The sequence below is a fragment of the Podarcis erhardii genome (assembly GCF_964252035.2).
Source record: "Podarcis erhardii genome assembly, chromosome: 12".
In the NCBI taxonomy this organism is placed as follows: Eukaryota; Metazoa; Chordata; class Lepidosauria; order Squamata; family Lacertidae; genus Podarcis; species Podarcis erhardii.
In genome coordinates this window covers 37065950-37088683 of record NC_138513.1, presented here as the reverse complement: position 1 = coordinate 37088683, position 22734 = coordinate 37065950, and the positions used below count along the sequence as shown (strand labels likewise).

Sequence of the window (22734 nt, the reverse complement as noted above, 5' to 3'; positions counted from 1 at the left end):
CCATGATGGCATATTCAACAGCTTTTGCAATTCCCCTCACTTTCAAAAGCCATGTAGCATGTAAGGATGCTGAACAAAGAAACAAGTCCAAAACACGCTTGCACATAGATTGGCAATGATCTGTAAGTAGAGCCATGTGTTTATGAATACTTTGAGCTTCTTTCTTTGAACAGAAAATAAACATGGAATAAACATGAATATGTGAACAGTATAGCAAACTTGAAAGTGCTGCTTTTAAAACTTCCAAAAAATAGGAAACTTTTCTAGTGTAGAACGTCTACATTCTTGGGCCAATGTTGCTTGAAAAGTTAGTAGTCTACTTTGGGGCACTCTTCTTTGCAGCAGTATTATTATTATTATTATTATTATTATTATTATTATTATTAGAATAGTTTTATCAATGTAAAGCTCTCTGGATTGAAATTCTGTCCCCCTCAAAAAAAATTCCTTTCTGAGAGACCTTAAGGAGTTCCACAACTACTTGATGGTTGTAGTATTTTACATCATTTAGATCTAACTTTCTTGACTGAATGCTTAACATGACAAGGAGCAACTGTATGAAAGGAGCAACTCTACAAAGCTTTCATTTCCAATCACATGCATGGCACAAATTGTACTTTTGAACAGATTACTACTATGTAACACAGCGAACTATTTGAGTGTATTTAAGATGTGCATGAGTATATGCTACTGATGCGGTAAGTAACGTATCTTTATTTCAGTTACTTTGTATCCCAGAGTTGAATTGTTTGTTTAATATATTTGTAATTCTTACGCGTCGTAGAAGGTATCTTTACTGTTCACATAATAATATATGAAATGGCTTATCTAAAGACACTAAACAAATGATTTAAGATATATATTACACACTGTGGAGTTCATAAGAAAGTATCCCTCTTGCACACAAAAGTATAGGCAGATATATTTCTCTCTGCTGGTGTAAAGTGCTTTTTTAATAGCAATAAAAGCTTTGAAAGGACAAAAAGGTGCCAGAAGCACTTTTACTTTGTCAGCTACCCATCCTACACAAGAAGCTGGAGGGGAGGAAATATGAGGGAGCATGACGCAGATAGCAACATCATGAAATGAGTAAAAGAATGGGTAGCATACAAATGTAAAATATATCAAGCTTAATTGTCTACACTAAGTGCTGGTGAAGCCTAGCATAGTTTTAGATTGTGCTCTATCTGCCTTCCAGAGAAAGAGATGATTGTGGAGCTACCAGGGAAAGAGATGATTGTGGAGTTACCAGGGGAAAATATAATTGTGGAACCATCACTGAAAATGTCATTATCCATTCCCTCTTCATTTGAATTTTGCACGTGGTTTGTGTCAAATAGTTCAGAATCAAAGGTCACAGTGAGATATAATGGCAGAAGCATCTTTTCAGGTAGGCTGGAGTCTAACTGTTGCATTCAGTGTTTTTTTACTCGTTATCATTAGCGTCTTGCATTGTAGAAAAAGTACAGGAAAATTTAGGTCCATATTTTGCAAGGTGAAAAACATACAAGTGGTCCCGTCCCCCCTTATTGATGTACTGACACGAAACTCCCTTCCAACTTTTTGTACATAACATTAAACCATAGCTTAACGTGCACACTGCTCAGAAATTCCCATAACTTGTCCCTTTCTCCTGCTGCACTGTGGACGAAACAAGCCAGTGTCTGACTTGTCTGATCTTGGGCTTCAGTTCTGTTTTCTCCCAAGAAGTCATGAGAAGTAAACAAGGTTTGTTATTAGCTTGCTGCTCATGATTTATTTGGGGAAAACAAACTAGCTTGGGTTTGGATGACATGATGAGCCAGACTTGGCTTGTTTTGTCTATGGCACAGCAGGAGGAGGAGGAGTGGGGAATATTACCCTGGGAGTTATTGAGCACCATGAACTGGCACACTAATAATTTGCATTAAACCATAGTTGTTGCATAAATATATGCATAAATTCAGAAACAGTGTGATATACTACTAACAGAAAATGCACTTGACAAATAACATCTAAATTAGTATTTCTTTTAACTACTGGAATTTCCCCCAAAGCATATTCTATACTCATAATGACGTTTTCTTAGAATTACCTGCAGTGCCCAATTACTGTTCATGGTTTGAACATGCAGGCAAAGGTACAGCCTGCAAATTGTTGAGTCTCGCAAAGCACTGTGCATGGAGCTCCACAAGACCTGACAATCTGCTTTGCACAGGGCTTTGTAGCCACTGCGGGTCAGCTGTGCCTGAAGTTTTGGTCCAGCTGCATCTTTTCCTGTCTCATTGCTATCATCATATATGTCATCAAATGTAAGGCAGCTAGTGTGGTTTGGTGGAAATGGGCTGGCAGACTTACGGTAATTAAACCCATGGGCTGGAGGCCCACTGCTAAGGTATAGGATTATAGCCTTAGTCATTAGTTTATATTCCTAAATCATGTAATGACTCTAAAATTAATTTGAGCTCTCTGGCAGATATCATGACTTAATATTTTATTCTTCTCTCACACACTTGTCATCTCCTTGTTTACACTACACCCTATCAAGAAAGGGAAGCTTTATTATTTAAAATAATGCTAAACAAGAGTTTCTCACCTAGTATTGAGGCTGGAGGAAACCCATGCACACACATCCCCCACTCACGGGGTGTGTGTGTGTGTTAAACAACTTTTTCCTCTGTTTGCAGCAAGTTTCTGCATTTATTTCTTAAACATCCTGCAATTTCCATTTTGACCCAATGTTGCAACAACTTCCACACAAAAATAAGCTGCTCAGATAGTATGAGAGATAACTACACGGAAGGTGTTACCACTTGCTTTACTGTCTTTATGTACAAATTCAGTCTTCTCTTGTACATTTTGGCCTGGTGCCCCATACCCCTTAGGGCAGGGGTACTCAACCTTTTTATACCTACTGCCCACTAATGCATTTTTCTTGATGGTAAAATTTCCTTACCGCCCACCAGTGCTCGATGGAAGGAGGATTCAACTTGTGCCGTAGAATCCCCTACTGCCCACCTAGAATCCTGAAACACCCACTAGTGGATGGTAGGGACCAGGTTGACAACCCTTGCCCTAGGGTATAAATTGACATACATTAAAATATAGAAAGAAAATGTGTTGGTACTTCATATAGATGTCCACAAGGGGGAGGTAGCACACTTTTGAGTAGGCTTAAAGAAAAAAAGGTCAAATAATGTAGATTAGGTTTCCTGTAGCATGTTTTCAGGATTCAAATATAATTGTGAGAGTTGGAAGGATGCATTGATCCCCATAGCTTTGTGATGCATGACACTAATCTTCTAGTGCTACAGTTCTGCACATATTTACCTGAAAGTAAATCACATTGAAAAAAAGTTCAATACTCTATTGTACAGAAGTACACACAATAAACAGGTCATCTGGAGCCCTTACCCTCTTTAACATCTGTGCCACCTCTTAAAGCAGGAGGGGGAAACACTGGTTATTGGACTTTCTCACCCTGTCAGCCTCAACTAGCATGGACAATGTTCCAGGATGATTATGGGAGTTGGAGATCACAACATATGGAGCGCCCAGGCTTCCCACCCAGGTTTTCTGTGCATGAGGCTTAGCTACACTGGCAGAAATAGCCATTGCCTGAGGGGGTCCCTTAAAGAGACTCTTAATCTCAGGGTCTTGGATTTGAGCCACACATTGGGCATAAAGATTCCTGCACTGCAGTTGGACTAGATGGCCCTTGGGATCCCTTCAGATTCAACAATTCTATGAAATGGAAAGAGGAAGAGTCATGTTAAACTGCAATGTCAATAGCAGGCATAAGTTCTGATAGTGGCTAGAAATATAGAATTGTCGCTGTTTCATTGGAGACATCTGCTGCTTAACTTTTTTTGTGGGTACTGTGGGGATAGAGCTCTATTTTGCCAAATGCAGGGGCTCAAACCTCTTCAGACGTTTTTAATGTTTGATATTTTACCGTGCTTTTAATTTTCGGTTGGGAGCAGCCCAGAGTGGCTGGGGAAACCCAGCCAGATGGGCGGGGTATGTATAAATAAATAAATAAATAAATAAATAAATAAATAAATATTATTATTAGCAACACCCTTTTTTAAGCGGTGTGTACAGTCTGTCCTTTGAAACACACTTTGCCATTACTTACATAACCTGCTCTATCCATTTTAAAAATACCTTTGCTGTGGCGGTCAGTGTGGGGTGTAAACTGTGAATTACAAGCAATAAATGTAGTGGAAGAATTATTAAGTGTGGGGCTTCTTGAACACAAGCCACACCCCTTCTAAGACTAAGCAACAAAAATGATTTTTTGACCAAAACAGCTATAATGGCCTCAATACCAAAATCCAGCCTTTTCCTCTCTCCCCCCCCCTTCCCTTTGCTTAACATCCAGCCTGATGAAGAGTTCAGAGGAACTAAGAAAAGCTGCCTATTATGTGGCAGCTGGGCTTTGCAGTTTTATGTTAATAATGCAACTTATTTGGCGGGTTCGTCTCTTGGGAAAGAAAAAAAAAAAGCCAATTTATTCGGTATGCAGGGAGGGCTTGCCAACGGCAAGAGGGCGGCGCTTGGAGCCCGCTCCTCAATGCTTCAGGGCAATAAATGAACACGGTGAAACGCCGTGAGGTGAATTTGGCCGCCGGGTCTGAGGCAAAGGCCCTGTTTCTCCTGATAGGCGACCGGATTCACCTCCTTCCGCGAGAGGAGAAGAAAAAAGGCGGGGAAATTTCGACGGCCCTCCTCCTCCTCCTCCTTCCTCGAGGCCTTGGCGCCCGGCCCTGTCTGGGGACAACTCCCCCTGAAGCTGAAGCGGAGGCCGCCTTTCCCTTTCGTTTTCCTCGCAGGGCCTACTCCCTTCGCGGCCATGGAGAACGGGGCGCCGGTCTACGCCGACACCACCGTCCCCGCCGAGCAGCCGCCGGGGAAGGGCCCCCGCTGCACCGGCTGCACCGCCGACAACTTGGGAGCGCGGCGGCTGGCGCTGAAGGCCTCGCAGCTGGTGAGTCGGAGGGCGGGAGGGAGGGCGGCCCTGCTCTTCCCTTTCCCCTCAGCCAGGGCTGCTTTCCCGCCTAGCCGAGGCTGAGGGAGGGAGGGATTAAACACACGCAACACGCTGGGGAAAGGGAGGGAGCCGAGCACGGCCAGGCCCACAGCAGTGAGGGGCTTCGGGACTGCTAGCCGGCCTCTTAGCCCGCCTCCCAAGCTCGGGTCTTGCGGCGGAGCCGAGAGGAGAGTCCGCCCGGCCTCATGGCGGCGCTGCAGCAGCAGCAGCAGCAGGTGCCGCTTTCTTCGCCTCGGGACGAGGAAGGAAGAGCGGCCCTGGCGCTTGGCGTCCTCCGAGCTCCGCCCTTGGCTCGCTCGCTGCCGGCGTTTTAGGGTCCTCGAGGCGTGCTTGGAAGGGGAACCCGCAAACGCTCAGGCCATTGTTTCTCAGCTCAGGGCGCTGGCTGTCGTTGGACTACAACTCCCATCATGCCATACCGCTGGGCCCGCTAGCTAGGGATGATGGGAGTTGTAGTGCAACAGGGTTTTCTCAAAGGGAGTCTTCTGCCGTTGTTGGACTACAACTCCCATCATCCCTTACCACTGGACCTGCTAGCTAGGGATGATGGGAGTTGTAGTGAAACACGTTGGCCCGGTGTTTCTTAAAGGGGGGGGGGTGTCCTCCCGTTGTTGTTGGACTACAACTTCCACCATCCCTGACCGCTGGCTAGGGATGATGGGAGTTGTAGTCCAACAACAAGTTTGCCCAGTGTTTCTCAAACGGGGTGGGGTTGTCTTCCTGCCGTCGTTGGACTACAACTCTCATCATCTCTGGCTGCTGGACCTGCTAGCTAGGGATGATGGGAATTGTAGTCCAACAACACCCAGGTTTGAGAAACACTGGGCAAACTCTCCTATTGTGGCACGGGGCTGGGGGGGGTGGAAATGCATGGGCACAGCCTCGATTTATGTTACGGAGAGCAGAATGGAGCTATCTGTGATGTGATTGGTCAATTAGTTAAGTATTTTTATTTATTTATTTGGGGAGGGGCAGCTGCCCCGCCCGGTTATGCCCAGGGAGGAGTATAGTGTGGCACCTTTCATACAAACACACATCTATAGGGTCATAGAATTGCAGTGTTGGTAGGGACCAAAAAGGCCATCTAACCCAGGAATCTAACCCTTCAATGCAGGAATCTTTTGCCCAACGTGGGGCTTGAACTCGCGTCCCTTAGGTTAAGAGTCTCATGCTCTACCAACTTCAGCAGCAGTAGAATCACAGTCATAGAACTGTAGGGTTGGAAGGAACCCTGAGGATCATCTAGTCCAAACGCCTGCAATGCAGGAATATGCAGCTGTTCCATACAGGAATCAAACCTGCAACCTTGGCTTTATCAGCACCATGCTCTGACCAACTGAGCTAGCCTGGGCACTTTTCATATAGGGTTCCTGTGTACATGTGTTGTTGATTTGATGAGGGAAACACGGCTGTATGAGCAGAAGTTATATTTGTCACCTAAACACAGGTGGCTTAATTTGGTGCTTTTTAAGAGCAGAAGAAACTGCCTTGGGCCCATTGCTTTGGCTTGGTATGTGTCTCATTGTTCTTTACTGATCGGTTTGCCTGCTTAGAATTGCTCGCTCCATCCCTAGCTGAATCTCAGAGAGTGGTATGGTGTTCAAAGCACAGCATGGAAAGCTGGGAGATTTTTACAGCCCTCCCCACTAGCATGCATTTTTCCACCTGAAATGTCCGGTAGACATGTAGCATGGTCTGTATGAAAGCCACAATGAATTTTTTGTTTTTTGTTCCCGCAGTAGTGCTTGATTTCTTAATTGCTACTCTTCCTATGTGCAGCATAGCCTTGTGGCACCTTAAAGGTTCGTTTATGATGGCATAAGCTTTTGTGGACTAGAGTGAGTCCATCCACTTCATCAGATGCAGGAACTGTTTTCATCAGATGGCAGGTATAACACACACATATACAGCCGTACCTTGGTTCTCGAACAGAATGCGTTTCAGGAGTCCATTCGACTTCTGGAGCTGTTCGAAAACCAAGCCACGGCTTCCAATTGACTACAGGACCATCCTGCAGCCAATGGGAAGCCACGCCGGACGTTCGGCTTCCAAAAATCATTCGAAACACTCACTTCCGGCTTTCGATCCTTTGGGAGCTGAAATGTATGAGTTCTGGGGCGTTCGACATCCAAGGTACGACTGTACATTGTCCCCCCCCCCATATATATATTATATATTATATTCTATATGCACACAAGCATGCCTAATGCACCTGCCAACTAAAGATAACACCTCTTGTATCTAATGAAGTCCTCTCTATTCCACAGACTTTTATGCTAGAATGAATCCATTAGCCTTTAAATTGCCACAAATCTCTACATAGTTTTCATGGCTTCTGACTAATATGGCTACACTCTTTGGAAGTTGCTACTTACTACAGTTTTTGTCTTTATTAAAATTAGTATCTTAAGTTGGGAGTGATCTAGATCAGTGTTTCCCAACCTTTTTTGGGCAAAGGCACACTTGTTTCATGAAAAAAATCTCGAGGCACACCACCATTAGAAAATGTTTAAAAAATTAACTCTGTGCCTATATTGACTATATATAAAGTACAGTGGTGCCCCGCAAGACGAATGCCTCGCTAAACGAAAAACCCGCAAGACGAAAGGGTTTTCCGATTTTTTAGCGGCTTCGCAAGACGAATTTCCCTATGGGCTTGCTTCGCAAGACGAAAGCCCATAGGGAAATCTCCGGGACAGCGGGGAACCCTCCTCCCACCGCAAGCCCCGGGAACAGAGGAGAAGCTGCGCACCTTCCCCTCTGTTCTGGGACCTGTCCTGAAGGCTTGCGGTGGGAGGTCCGGGAACAGAAGAGAAGGCGCACAGCTTCTCCTCTCTTCCCGGGGCTTGCGGTGGGAGGAGGGTTTTTCCTCCCCACCGCCAACATTCAGAACAGCATTCTGAATGTTGGCGGTGGGGAGGAAAGCCCTCCTCCCGCTGCAAGCCTTCAGGACAGGTCCGGGGCAGCAGGCTGCTATCCGCAGCTTGGAAAGCCCTGCGGGGAAGTCCTGCAGGGCTCTCCAAGCTGTGAATGTCTGCCCCGCGCGAGGGGCGCTCTGCTTAAGAGCGCCCCTCGTGCAGGGCAGCAGGCTGCTATCTGCAGCTCGGAGAGCCCTGCGGGGAAGTCCGGCAGGGCTCCCCAAGCTGCAGATGTCTGCCCCGCCCAAGGAGCGCTCTGCTTAAGAGCACCCCTCGTGCGGGGCAGCAGGCTGCTATCCGCAGCTTGGAAAGCCCTGCGGGGAAGTCCTGCAGGGCTCCCCAAGCTGCAGATGTCTGCCCCGCCCAAGGGGCGCTCTGCTTAAGAGCACCCCTCGTGCGGGGCAGCAGGCTGCTATCCGCAGCTTGGAGAGCCCTGCGGGGAAGTCCTGCAGGGCTCCCCAAGCTGCAGATGTCTGCCCCGCCCAAGGGGCGCTCTGCTTAAGAGCACCCCTCGTGGGGGGCAGCAGGCTGCTATCCGCAGCTTGGAAAGCCCTGCGGGGAAGTCCTGCAGGGCTCCCCAAGCTGCAGATGTCTGCCCCGCGCGAGGGGCGCTCTGCTTAAGAGCACCCCTCGTGCGGGGCAGCAGGCTGCTATCCGCAGCTTGGAGAGCCCTGCGGGGAAGTCCTGCAGGGCTCCCCAAGCTGCAGATGTCTGCCCCGCGCGAGGGGCGCTCTGCTTAAGAGCGCCCCTCGTGCGGGGCAGCAGGCTGCTATCCGCAGCTTGGAGAGCCCTGCGGGGAAGTCCTGCAGGGCTCCCTAAGCTGCAGATGTCTGCCCCGCGCGGAGCTCCCGCCGGGCGCGCAAGGCTTGGGGCGGCAGCCTGTTGCCCGAAGCACAGGGAGCCCTCCGGAGGGCTCCCCGTGCTTCAGGCGAGTGTCTGCAAGGCTTGCGCGCCCGGCAGGAGCTCCCGCCGGGCGCGCAAGGCTTGGGGCGGCAGCCTGTTGCCCGAAGCACAGGGAGCCCTCCGGAGGGCTCCCCGTGCTTCGGGCGAGTGTCTGCAAGCCTTGCGCGCCTGGCAGGAGCTCCCGCCGGGCGCGCAAGGCTTGAGGCGGCAGCCTGTTGCCCGAAGCACAGGGAGCCCTCCGGAGGGCTCCCCGTGCTTCGGGCGAGTGTCTGCAAGCCTTGCGCGCCTGGCAGGAGCTCCCGCCGGGCGCGCAAGGCTTGGGGCGGCAGCCTGTTGCCCGAAGCACGCGGAGCCCTCCGAAGGGCGCCCCGTGCTCCGCGCTGCCAGCTGCCGCCCCAAGCCTTGCGCTCTCGCCCGCCTCCCTCCCACGGCACACCAGGCAACGTCGCCGCGGAACACCGGTTGGGAAACACTGATCTAGATGTTTCTTTTCAAGGCAGCACTTCTGATACAAGTAAAGCAGATTTCCTCACCACTTGATACACTTTTTGTCACAGGGGAAATGCATTCTGCTTCAACTCCAGGCCAGCACAGTACAGTGGTGCCCCGCAAGACGAATGCCTCGCAAGACGATAAACTCGCTAGACGAAAGGGTTTTCCGTTTTTCGAGGCGCTTCGCAAGACGAATTTCCCTATGGGCTTGCTTCGCAAGACGAAAAGGTCTTGCGAGTTTTTTCCCTTTCCCCCCCTTTTTCTAAGCCGCTAATAGCGCTAATCCGCTAAGCCACTAATAGGGTTGCTTCGCAAGACGAAAAAACCGCTAGACGAAGAGACTCGCGGAATGAATTATTTTTGTCTTGCGAGGCACCACTGTAATTTCTGTATTTTATATAGATATAGCTTAGTCAGTAGAGCATGATACTATTAATCACTGGGTCATGGCTTTGAGCCTCATGTTAATAATAATAAATAAATATATATACCCCGCCCATCTGGCTGGGTTTCCCCAGCCACTCTGGGTGGCTTCCAACAAAGTATTAAAATACAGTGGTCTGTTAAACATTAAAAGCTTCCCTAAACAGGGCTGCCTTCAGATGTCTTCTAAAAATCTGGTAGTTGTTTTTCTCTTTGACATCTGTGGGAGGGCGTTCCACAGGGCAGGTGCCACTACCGAGAAGGCCCTCTTATCTGCATGGTTCCCTGTAACTTGGCTTCTCGCAGCGAGGGAACAGCCAGAAGGTTCTAAGATTCTACGAATTTAAAACATTTTGATATTAGCCTTAATTGAACCACTACAATCTACAACAGACCACCCAGATACTACACAGCCCGATTATTAACACAGCCTGCAAATACCTGTGTAAACAGAAGGGTCTTTAGCAATCATCAAAATGCTTTTATTTTAGAGGGGAGGTGATCCAACAAAGGCTGGGTGCACCAAAGTGGAACAGCTCCTCCCCAGGGTTTTCAATACAAATGCCAGCAGACTGAGGCACAACCAAGGGGGCCTCATGCAGAGATCTTAGCATAATTGTGTGGAATGCTGTTCCAGGAGAGATTAAGTACACGTCTTCTGCATTCATCTTTAAATATTTGATGAAAACTTTTTAATACCACCATCAATTAAGGAAAAAATAATAATTATGTAATAGCTAGCTGGTAATCTGCAACAATAGTTTTGTGGGTTTTTTTTATTGTATATATAATTGTTGTGAACTGCTCTAATATTCTCCCCACCCCGAAATTGTGATATGTTAAGTATGTTTTGTAAATCAATAAGGACAGGTCTGTATAGGAGAAGTTGTTCTTTCAAATATCCACCTCCCAAATTGTTTACGGCTTTAAACAAAAGAACCTCATACTTTGGCCTGGTGATAAATTGGCAGCTGGTGCAGTTCTTTCAGAAGTGATAACGCATGTTTGCATTAAGATTGCCCTCCTCATCTACTGTGTTTTGCAGTTCCTGCAGCTTCCAAACCTACTTTTAAGGGCAGCTCCACACAGAGTATGTTACAGTAATCTAGTCTTCATAGAATTCTAGTGTTGGAAGGGACCGCAAGGGTAATCTGGTCCAACCCTGTGCAATGCAGGATTAAGAAATGCATACTGTACTGACTGAGCAATCCCAACTGGTAACCAGTGCTTGGGCCACTGGTGCCAGGTTATCCCACCAGCTGAAGCTGGTGGAAGATGCTTTCAGTCACCATGGCCACTTGGGCCTCCGGTCACAGTGATAGATCTAGAACAGGCATAGGCAAACTCTGGCCCTCCAGATGTTTGGGACTACAACTCCCATCATCCCTAGCTAACAGGACCAGTGGTCAGGGATTATGGGGATTGTAGTCCCAAACATCTGGAGGGCCAGAGTTTGCCTATGCCTGATCTAGAAGCTGGTTCAGTAAGATACCAGGGTCAATGGTATCAAAAGTCACTGGAGGATAAAGAAGTGTTGCACTGCCTTCCCCATCGGTTGCCTTCTAATAAGGGTAATCTGGCAGGTCAACCAAGACTTATCCAGTTCTGAAACCAGGCTAGATCAGAAGGCTTTCATAAGTGAATATTGGAAATAATAGTAAGGCTATTACTCTACCACATGATTTTCTTCCTGTGCAGCAAGACTCCACCCTCAAGACCATAGCTGGGAGGGTAGGGATTGGATATCATCTGGGAAGTTCCCAGTTGTCATGAAGCACTAGGCTACACAGCGCGATACAAATGATAGTTTCCAGCTCTGGGGATTTCAGGTGTGTCTCAAAGGACACTTCTTTTAAACTTCAAAACAACCAAGCTCCCATTCACCCCAAAGCCAGGCAAAATCAAAAGGCAAATCCAACCCCACATATTCCAGGAATATCCCTCCAAGTGACTTGTTCCGCAGGCCAGACGTCTCTCCTGAGTTTGTAGCTCTCAAGTGATAAGCGGGCTTGTTTGACACAATAGTAGAGTTTTTGCTTTTGTGATGAAGAAGCTAGTTGTTTTACCTGTGTGAAGCAACTTAATACCATACGTTAACATTTCAGGAGCTCTGAAGAAAGCTATGACCCTTTTCTGTTGAGGTTCCCCACCCTAAATATATTAACATAAACCCTTTTATGTACAGGGCAAATGCAGCTCATCCTTGTCCCCCAGTGTAGAAATATGCTAAGTGCCTGATCTACTTGCCTCCTAAAAATGTGGTTCTGGTGCCTAAAATTTTGAACCGCTTCTTTAGCTCTGTGCAGCATTCATAAGTTGAATTTGGTTTGTTGGCTTCTGAACAATTGGTTGCTGGTGACTCTTTGCTGCCCTGTTTTGTCCACCAGCAATTGTTTGTAGATAAATAGTGTTGGCATGTGGTTCATTTTGCAATGTGGTTATTAGGCAATTTCAGAGACCAGTTCATTCTGGTGTTTTCAAACTAATCGGCTTACACAATGCATCTCTTTTTCTCCCATCCCACACCCTTCTTCCTGGTCTTGCTTAGTGCATTTGCCGCCACACTGCCGTGGTGTTTCTGCATGTCCCTCTTTCTGTGGCTTCAATATTAAATAAACTTGCATGGTCTCAATATAGCTGCCTTTTTGAGGAAATTGGTAGATGGCGGTCATTTCCCAAATGTGAGGACTTACAAGGTAAATAAATGAAAGCGAACAGCCCACTTTGAAAGGGGAAAGCCATCTGTTAGATTTGGATTCGTTTTTTTAAAATTACATTTGAGAGAATGGAATATTTCCCATTACAGTAAGTTACCAGAATCAAAATGACTTAAGAAACCAATAATCCCACAATACTGTGGTGGTTTCAGATTTAAACTTTGTGTTCACTTTGATTTTTTTATTTAGTGCAGGAAAGCCGTGGTCATTTCACCATGAAATGCAAAGTATTTGCTAACTTTGGACACAGACTGTAAGGAAAAATCTTCTTTGTTTTCCTTGACATATACACTGTATAAAGCAGTGTATGTCTGCCTTCCAAGGTAAAGGTAAAGGGACCCCTGACCATTAGGTCCAGTCATGACCGACTCTGGGGTTGTGGCGCTCATCTCGCTTTATTGGCCGAGGGAGCCGGTGTACAGCTTCCAGGTCATGTGGCCAGCATGACTAAGCCACTTCTGGCAAAACAGAACAGCGCACGGAAACGCCGTTTACCTGCCCGCCGGAGCAGTACCTATTTATCTACTTGCACTTTGACGTGCTTTCAAACTGCTAGGTTGGCAGGAGCAGAGACCGAGCAACAGGAGTTCACCCCGTCGCAGGGATTCGAACCGCTGACCTTCTGATCGGCAAGTCCTAGGCTCTGTGGTTTAACCCACAGTGCCACCCACATCCCCACCTTCCAGGGTATGTCACTTTAAAACTTACAGCCTCTCTGGTTGCCCTTACTTCCAAGCAACCAAACTACAGAACTCGCCCCGCAGTTCACAATGCTCTGAGCAGACCATACTCCAGCTAGCAGTAATGGACCAAGCAATTTTTTAAAATTAGCACCTACCCAGCCTAATCTCCTGGCTCCTAAAGGTGTTAAGAACACCTTCCTAACTAGCAGCAACTCAGCCAATTAGTTACACTGGGCAGTTTGTCACTCAAGGCCTCCTAGGTGCAAACTTCCTAAGTGTGGAATATTGTCCCTATATTTCTTTGTCCCTACAGGATGCTGCATCGAGGTTTTTAAGCCATGGATGCTTTAGCTGAGATTCCTGCATTGCCGGGGGTTGGACAAGATGACCCTCGGGGTCTACGTTGACTCTACATTGGGTGACACTATCTGTCAACAGGACTGTCTCCCAACAATCTTTGGTTGTTGATGACTTCTTGGGTTTTTTGCTTTGCGTTTGCAAGCATAAATTCTGTTCTAAATTGCAAGACTGAATACTACCAGGGAGGAAAAGCCATTGACACCGTATATGGTGTAATCACTTCTTATCTGGTGGTATGAAAGTGTCGCTGGTTTTGCACACAGTATAGCCGTGGTACATGCAAATGCATTTCTGTAACCAATACTGTTTGCATATCACCAGGAAATAAATTTTCTGCATCATACACATGGGTGTATGGTGATGTGTGGCCGTATCAGTGCTTCCTAGCAGGAATTGGTAGGTATTGTACTTCTCACTAGCCCTTCCAAACCCAAAACTTGACTACAGAGAACTGTACATCAAGCATGGGCTTGGCATACTGGAGAGGAATATAGGAAGCTGTGCCATATGAGGTCAAGCCACTGGTCTATCTAGCATTGTATCATTCACATGGACTGGCAACAGCTCACCAGGGTATGGCCAGCACCTCTCCCAGTCCTACATGGGCATACCAGAGATTGAAGCTTTGACCTTTTGTATTTCAAGCTTGTACTTTACAACTGAGCCCTGGCTCTTTGTGAGGCAGTGCTCAGCTGGTAGGTGGATAATATTCATGACAGCTGAGTTTTTAGCTGGAAGAGCCTAGTAGTGAGCATCTGTGCTTTTCACAAGCTTAATTGAGCTTACAGTTGGCAGGTAGTTTTGGCAGCCTCCAAGTATACTGCTGGAGGAAGGATCTGTACTGATGCATACTCAGACAGCTCTGATAACTTGTCAAGAGTTGGAACCAACAAAATTGGTCATGTGCATGAGGCTTCTTCATCAGTTCCATTTCTATCTACATGGACAAAGGTGTATTAATTATATCACTGCTGCTGCTAATTTTCAGCCACATTAACGAGCAAGAAATTGGAAGCTTGCATTCTAGGAAGAACAGTTGAGAGCAATCATCCATGTGCATTGATTTCTTGAGAATATCTGCTGTTGCTTCAGTCATAGCATCACTAATCAGGGCTGGGAAAATGTCAGTCCTACGCTGGAGTATCTTACTTTGATACTACAAACTTGATGCTTAGTAGAAATTGGGTATGGGTATTTTCATGCCCTCTTCTGTGCCATTGAAATATGTGTCAAGTAGAAGGAATTGATCCATTCTAGAATTTCACCAGATTCCAGATTACTTTGCACATTTATTGTGCAAGGCCAATTGATGTTATTTCTGTGTAGGCTTGGATTTAATCACCTACAGTAAATCTGTTTTGAGGCAGAGCTGTTGGACAATTTTATACGTGCTTCTTTTTGTTGTTGTGCAGCAGTGATTGCTGGTATTTAAACAAAGAGTGCAAAAACTGAAAGTAAAACAAAGCAGGAGTCATATTGTCCCCTGTTCCCTCAGCAATTGAGAGACGAAGGCAAGAGGCAGTCAGGAAATGGACTGCAGTGAGACAGACAATAAGTGGAAGAATTCATATGCAGCTGACTTCTGGAAATGAGAATCTGGAGCAGTGTGGCATTACCCAAGGTTTCTTGGAAAGACACATGAACATCATTTTCCTTTGTTTTCAGATAAAGCAGGGAATCTTAGAAACTCTCCCGTAACTTATAAATATTGTCAAAATAGTCTTCAGACCAAGAATTGCCTGCAGTGGAGATTCCTATTCCCAAGAAACATGCATTGCAAAACTGGCTGGCAATCACATGCCATCATATTTAGTTTTCTGCACCTTTGAGGTACTTTGCAGTTTGCCCCTACAGTTGCCGGGGAAATGGACGCTTTAATACAAACGAGAAGCATGCTAGCGTGTGTGACTCAAATGTCTCTGGTTCAGCTAAAGTCCTGTGAAATGGGAACTTTTAAAAGAACATTTCTCACAAGGTTGCAGGAGATAAGATTGCAAAGCATTCTAGATCTTAAAAGTGCTTTCATAAACATAGTGCTTGAGTCGTGGTAACTGCCTTCCTGCTGAAGGGATGTTCTAACAGCCAGTGGTTTTCTTCTTCTTCTTCTTCTCCAACAGGTCCTGTCCTTCCTAGCCTTCTTGTGTGAAGAAATCGTGCAACATTGCAGCAGTTGCGGTGGCCTTTACTTCTTTGAATTTGTCAGCTGCAGTGCCTTCCTCTTGAATATCCCGATCCTGGTTACATATTGCACTTCTTTGTACGAGAGGACAGGGAAGGAGAAAGTAGCAAATGTGGTAAAGGGAGCCGCTTTTTATATATGTTACGATTTCATATCATAATTTTTAACAGCCATAGGCATGCTCAGGATTAGTCAATATGGCCTTGCCTCAGCACTTAGAGGAGTCTGGAAAAGTTGCAGTTAGGAAAATCCAAACGTGTATTGGAAATTTAAGCATGTCATGCTAACTTACTGAGAACGTCAGCTGGTGGGCAGGGCATAGAACCTGTCCGACAAGGAACAGTGATGGCAGCTCATGTTTACAGGGTCTATTGCCACCACCCCAGGGGGTTGCCTGTGGAACAATGACGCTGCTAGGATGACTAGGCAAGATGGGTAAAGGTAAAGGACCCCTGACAGTTAAGTCCAGTCGAGAACGACTCTGGGGTTGCGGCGCTCATCTCGCTTTACTGGCCGAGGGAGCCGACATTTGTCCGCAGACAGTTTTTCCGGGTCATGTGGCCAGCATGACTAAGCCACTTCTGGTGAAACCAGAGCAGTGCACAGAAACACCATTTACCTTCCCGTCAGGGCGGTACCTAGTTATCTACTTGCACTTTTTGGCATGCTTTCGAACTGCTAGGTTGGCAGGAGCTGGGACCAAGCAATGGGAATTCACCCCGTCACGGGGATTTGAACCGCCAACCTTCTGATCAGCAAGCTCTAGGCTCAGTGGTTTAGACCACAGCGCCACCTGCATCCCAGGCAAGATGTGTAGCAGTGCCTATATTAAGGGTGGGGGTCCTTTTTCAAATCAAGGACCACTTCGCTTTCTGGGTTAATCTTCCAGGAGCTACATGTTAGCGGATGGCGTGGCTAGAGGCAACTTTGGGTGGAGCAACCGATGTGGCCTTTGCATAGTAGGCGATATTCCAGGGGCTTCTAATGCACACACCGCCACCCTTCATTCATGCAAGCAAGAAGCATTATTGTTACAGTTCAAAGACACATTCCAACCAGGCAAAAGCCCCAAAGGCGGGCAGGAAAACTAGAGAGGACGGGGGGTATGGTCTGGGAAGCAGGCATTTCATTTCGCGACCCGTACCTAAGGTTCTCTACTCTCTGCTTTACAAGCCAAGCATGTGTCATGTTCCTTTGTTTGCATGGGTTTGCAAAAGCTTTTTATATCTCCAGAGGTTACCAGTTAAGATGCATTTAAAGCATCTTAGTAGCCTTTAGTAGTATGCTTTACTACCATGCATTACTAGTACAAATTTTTCACATCCAAGCTTCCTTTTGACATTTTCCTAATGAATACCATCAGCACTGAAGTTTTTGCTTCCTAATTTTCTCAGCTTGGTTTGGGTGTCTTTGCAGTTGGTGGAAGAGATTCTGTTGAGCATTTACAGTTAAAATAGTTGGAGGGCAAGAGGGGCTTTACTTTGAAAGCAAGGATGACGAACTGGTCACAGTGGCACACTTTGAGCTGGGTGAATGCAGTTTCACATTGCACTCAGCCACAAATGTACTGAGTTGCCCGGAGCAAGTCATTAGCTCCTGACTTCACTTTCCATCTGTAAAATGGGAATATTAGTGATCTCCCTTGGCAGGTTTCTTTGAGGGACAGCAAGGTAAAGGATGAGGCATTTCGTGCATCAAAAGTGCAATAGTACTAGATTATAGAAGTATTTATATGCATTATAATTTTTGTTGTGTGCTAGGAATGAGGAGCAAAAAAACAACGAATAAATAATAGCTCTGAAGCTACCTTTCACTTTTTTTTTTCTTTTGTAGGATTTCTTGATTGTTTCAATAGTGGCGGTCTTTTTCCTGCTAGCTTCAATTGTGTTTGCTGCAACCAACGATAATACACCCCCTGAAACCGCTGCTATTGTAAGTACTTTTCTCCTCATTATTTGTGTTCAATATCTCATGTGTGGAATCAGTTTTGCATTTTCAGGCCTTCCCTTCTGTATGTATAGGAAGATGTGGCATAGGTGATGCAAAAAGAACGTAGTAGGATACTGCTGCTACTGGGGCTGTTAAGACCTAGTGAAAAAGTTGCTGCGGAATAACTTTTAAGAGTCAATTGAAAATTCCTTCATTCCTCGCATGTGGCTTCCCCTCTGCCCGAAGCCTCTGATTATTGGCCCATTTGGGAAGAAGAACTCTTGTCCAACTGGGTAATCTTGGTGTTATTTTTAAATTTGGTGTTCACTACATACTTGCCTTTTGATAAAGACCAGTTATTCTTGCTCTCTGCACCCTTTCTTTCTACAGGGAATCTAGTAACAAAAGAAAAATATCAGTGCCTCAGATCATTTTATGAGTTATGTTATCCAGGGCTGACAACTTAAGATTTGGGCAATGATTTCTTCAGACATCTTAAAGTCTAAATTGGGGCTTGTTGACGCTCAGGGAAAATTCACCCCATCTGGATTTTGTGTGTGAAATGATGAATACCACTAGTTGTTTTGTACAGCCTGCACCACAACATCATGTCTTATCCCAGTTGTTTTCTTGTGCTAAAATGAGGACCTCTGAGAATAGTTATTACAATTGCCATGATTTCCCTTCAGTGCTGCCATTTGAACAAAGGTTGTGCTAGTTATAAATTTTCTACTAGGTCATTCCCTCCTAGTTCCTCTTGCCATTTAAATAAAATATTTAGCCTTGATGTTCTTATGCACTTTCCTTTTAATGGTTCTTCCCCTTTCTTCTTCTTAATAATTTCCCACAGCCCACAACCAGTGCACACCCATCTGGCTGTGTGCCAGACTGCTGCACCACGCTTTTAAATCTAAGCTTGCCCCCAAAGTGCATATCATCATGAGAAGATGATAATGCAGACAGGATGCTCAAAGCTTTTGACAGGTGCTGCACTGTGAAAAGCCAGGAAATAAACCAAATGAAACAATGTGTTGAAGGGAGGTGCACTGGCAGAAGCACAGAATGCACTTGTGGAAATAAATACAAGTGGAAATGCAGCACTGCAGTAGCAAAAAAAACCCCCAATGCTTTCAGACTAGCTCAACATACGCCAGATGCACTGTGCTGGTGAGTTGGAGGGTTGGTACCCTGCTTTAGGAAGTTAGTAGTGTTTGCATTAGGGACACGGGTGGCGCTGTGGGTTAAACCACAGAGCCTAGGACTTGCCGATCAGAAGGTCAGCAGTTTGAATCCTTGCGACGGAGTGAGCTCCTGTTGCTCAGTCCCTGCTCCTGCCAACCTAGCAGTTCGAAAGCATGTCAAAGTGCAAGTAGATAAATAGGTACCGCTCCAGCGGGAAGGTAAATGGCGTTTCCGTGTGCTGCTCTGGTTTGCCAGAAGCGGCTTAGTCATGCTGGCCACATGACCCGGCTCCCTCGACCAATAAAGCGAGATGAGCGCCGCAACCCCAGAGTCGGTCACGACTGGACCTAATTGTCAGGGGTCCTTTTACCTTTCTAGTGTTTGCATTTGGAAAAGAGCTTCCAAATCGCACAATGTCTTTACGGTAGCATAGAGCCGCACACTTTTCTGCAGCTCACACTCCATCAGACGGTGCAACATATGGCTGTGTAGGGATTGCCAAAGCTGGGGCTGCCACAAAACTGTGACTTAGTAGGCACCAGCTACATCTATGATCTTTTTATTAGGGATTGGAGATATATGGACCAGCCGGTTTCCTCTTGTTTTATTCCTGGATGTCTTACTGGGCCTCCTACTCTCATCTCATTCTCTTAGTTTTCACTGCCTATTGGTAGTAGTTCCAAACACTTTCATTTTTCACAAACACTTTCATTTTTCACTTCACATTTTTCACAACCCGCAAAGTGCCTTTCAGCATTCATCATTGGCAAGTTTTATAGCAGGGATGGGAAAAGGGCTACATCTTTTTCTGGGCAACGTTTTGGTGGCTCATGTGTCCGTGGTGGGTGGAGCCAGAGCCAAAGTAGATGGAGCATTGAATGCTTTATGTTTTGCATAGGAGACTGGTAGAAACTCACACATCCCTCTCTATCCTTCATCTAGGCAAGCGTTATCAGAGTTGAAGGGCACAGTCCAGCCAGGCAAAAGCACTTAAGGAGGGTGCAAAGGAGGGCCAGGGAGGGGTGTGGCTGAGCAGGGGAAGAGTCATAAGGCCCAGAATCCCACCCCTTTTTTTATAGAGACCAACAGGAAAATGTACCTGGAGATAATCAGGCTATTCTTGTATACTTTTGAATCTGAGTTGAAGTTTATTTATGTGTATATAGACTCTTCTCACCCTTTGTTTAACAGGTATTCGGCTTTCTCGCAACAATAACGTTTTGTGTGGACGCTGTTCTGATGTATCTGAAGAGACGTAAGGCGAAAGAGGAGAGAAAGACAGAAAACCCAGCCAATACACTGAATCCGACAGAGAATCAGCCATTGAATAACTAGCAAGTCTGAGGTCTAAACCATCCCTTATTGTTATTACCAGATGCCGAGTGAAGCTGGAATGATTCTGCCTTTTAAAGAATGCCCAGATAGTTAAATTTCGTTTCAGTTTTCAACTCGCCGTCCTAGTGCTGCGTCTTTGCACAGTTCCCACACATAAATAGTTCGAGAATTGTGGGCTTCTTTTTCCCCACACACACTCCAAGAAGCACTTGATTTTGTGCAATTGCACACTCATTTGTATGCAAGTAGGCAAGGGAAACTTGCGATAGGATCGTGAAATAATTGGGTTTTGCTTCTTCCAGAATAAAATTTTCGACAGGTGAAAAATGGTTCAAGTTCAGAATAAAATTAGTTTCGTAAGGCCCCAATAATGAAGGGGGTGGGATGGGATTATAGCTGAAGAGAAAGGGATAGTGGGAGGTTTCTGCCCATATTAATCACAGAAGGGATACATTTCATGTTTTTATATAGGAAAAACTAGGAAATTGAGAAATAAAAACAAAGACAGGAAATTAGATATTGTGTGGCCTATGGAGTATCCTCGTGTGAAAATCAGTAGGCACTCTCTCTCGCTCTCTTACACACACACACACACACACACACACACACACACACCAGGATGTGGTCCCAATTCTTTACCTAAGGGATCATTGTTTTCCCCTCCTAAAATCATGTTCATCTCCCTGCCCATAAACTTTGGGTTTTTACTGCTGGCATTTTGAGAATAAGGTTTTTATAATGTAGCTGGGGGCCTGCAACATAGTGTTGCAGCATAGAGTTTCCTCTATTCAGGATTACAGTTGTTTGATTTGATTCCCACCCCAATAGTTAATCAGCATTCTGACCCCATTGGGGAGTAGCATTCTCTACTGAAGGTTTTTCCCCCTCTAAATATTTTTTTTATACATGTGAAAATCATGGGATTCCCTGGCATGTGTGGGTGGTTTTTTTCCTGATTGCATAATTCATGTTGCTATTGATGTATATGATTTTTTCATGATAGTAATAATCGATACTGTCCATATGGTCTTATGCCATTTTGTAACATAGCAGTATATACAGCTTATTTTATTTCTGTGTGTTCGTGTGTCTTTTAAGTCCGGGTTTAAATTATGTACCATGCAGTATGTAGACATCTGCATTCGCTGTGTGTTCAGGACTCTGAAAGAGCTGTTACAATTTTAAGTAGACACAAAGAAGCAGTCAGCCAAGAGGAAACAACTTTAAAACTGTAACAAGCTGCCTGAAATTTTAAAAGGAGATTGTATTAATATAAAAAGGGCTTGGCTCATGTGTTGAGGAAGTATGAAGAGCAACACTTGTTGCCTCCAATCTTATTCATAAAACATTTAATAGTGCGATGCTTTCGGGCTATTTATTTTGTGTAGTCAATTGCGTGTGCAGCTTCTCCTGTTTATGAATGAAATATTGCAGACTGTGGAAGACTTTGGGGCAGGGGTGGGTGTGCTGTTGGTGACAGGAAGTTAACCAATAGCTGCTGCTCAAGATGTTGCAGCCCACATTGACTCCCAAGAGTTTCATTGATGTGTAGAAGGAATCATAGTCAAGGTGGTGCATAATGATCAAAGCCCAGAAATGTGACTTCATTTAGGGAGTCTCCAAGCAGGCCACACATAATGCCAATATAGGGATAAGAATGCAGTGAAATGTTCTGGCTTTTGTTTGTTTTGCAAGTAATAATAATATTTTTTTAAAAACAGCCTACATGTGACAGCTAGCGAGGCAATGCAAAATACAGTCTTACCTTGGAAGTCGAATAGCCTAGTTCTCGAACGTTTTGGCTCCCAAACGATCGAAACCTGGAAGTGACTGTTCCGGTTTTCAAACGTTCTTTTGGAAGCCAAACTTCCAACAGGGCTTCCGTTACAACGGCATCCCTTTTCTACTTTCAAGGCTGCAGGAGCTTCCTGCAGCCAGTCAGAAGCTGCGCTTTAGTTTTCGAATGTTTTGGAAGTCAAATGGACTTCCGGAACGGATTCCGTTCGGCTTCCAAGGTATGACTGTAACCTGTTGTGAGGTTTCCACATCTTCCTGGTGTGAAATGCTAATACAACTCCTCTCCCCCCCCCCCCACTCTGCCAGGACAGAGCCTGCAGCCTTGAAAGTAGAAAAGGGATGCCGTTGTAACATATTTGTGGTATTTTTGAATAGAATAGGACTTCTTGTTTTTAAAGGAAGAGTATTTGGGTTGTACAGTGAAATAGGAACATATAAGAACCACCTTCTGTATCAGACCAGTAGCCCATCTAGTCCAGCATCCTGTTCTCACAGTAGCCAACTAGACACAGGTGTCACTGTGGTCTAAACCACTGAGCCTCTTGGGCTTGCTGCTCAGAAGGTCGGCGATTCGAATCCCCTTGACGGAGCGAGCTCCCGTTGCTCTGTCCCAGCTCCTGCCAACCTAGCAGTTCGAAAGCACACCAGTGCAAGTAGATAAATAGGTATGGCTGCGGCAGGAAGGTGAATGGTGTTTCTGTGCACGTTGGCACTCATCACGGTCCTCTGTGCGCCAGTAGCGGTTTAGTCCTGCTGGCCACATGACCCAGAAAGCTGTCTGTGG

At 45.7% G+C, this 22734-nt stretch overlaps 1 protein-coding gene across 1 annotated transcript; it reads left to right on the top strand.

The window, feature by feature from the left end:
• The first annotated feature begins 379 nt into the window (after window positions 1-379).
• CMTM6 (CKLF like MARVEL transmembrane domain containing 6) lies at window positions 380-21511 on the top strand. The gene is made up of 5 exons (XM_081833902.1): window positions 380-1390; window positions 4815-4969; window positions 15646-15822; window positions 17541-17639; window positions 20010-21511. The coding sequence occupies exons 1-5, from the start codon at window positions 1207-1209 to the stop codon at window positions 20151-20153; spliced, it is 759 nt and encodes a 252-aa protein (XP_081690028.1). The 5' UTR covers window positions 380-1206; the 3' UTR covers window positions 20154-21511.
• The last annotated feature ends 1223 nt before the right edge of the window (window positions 21512-22734 follow it).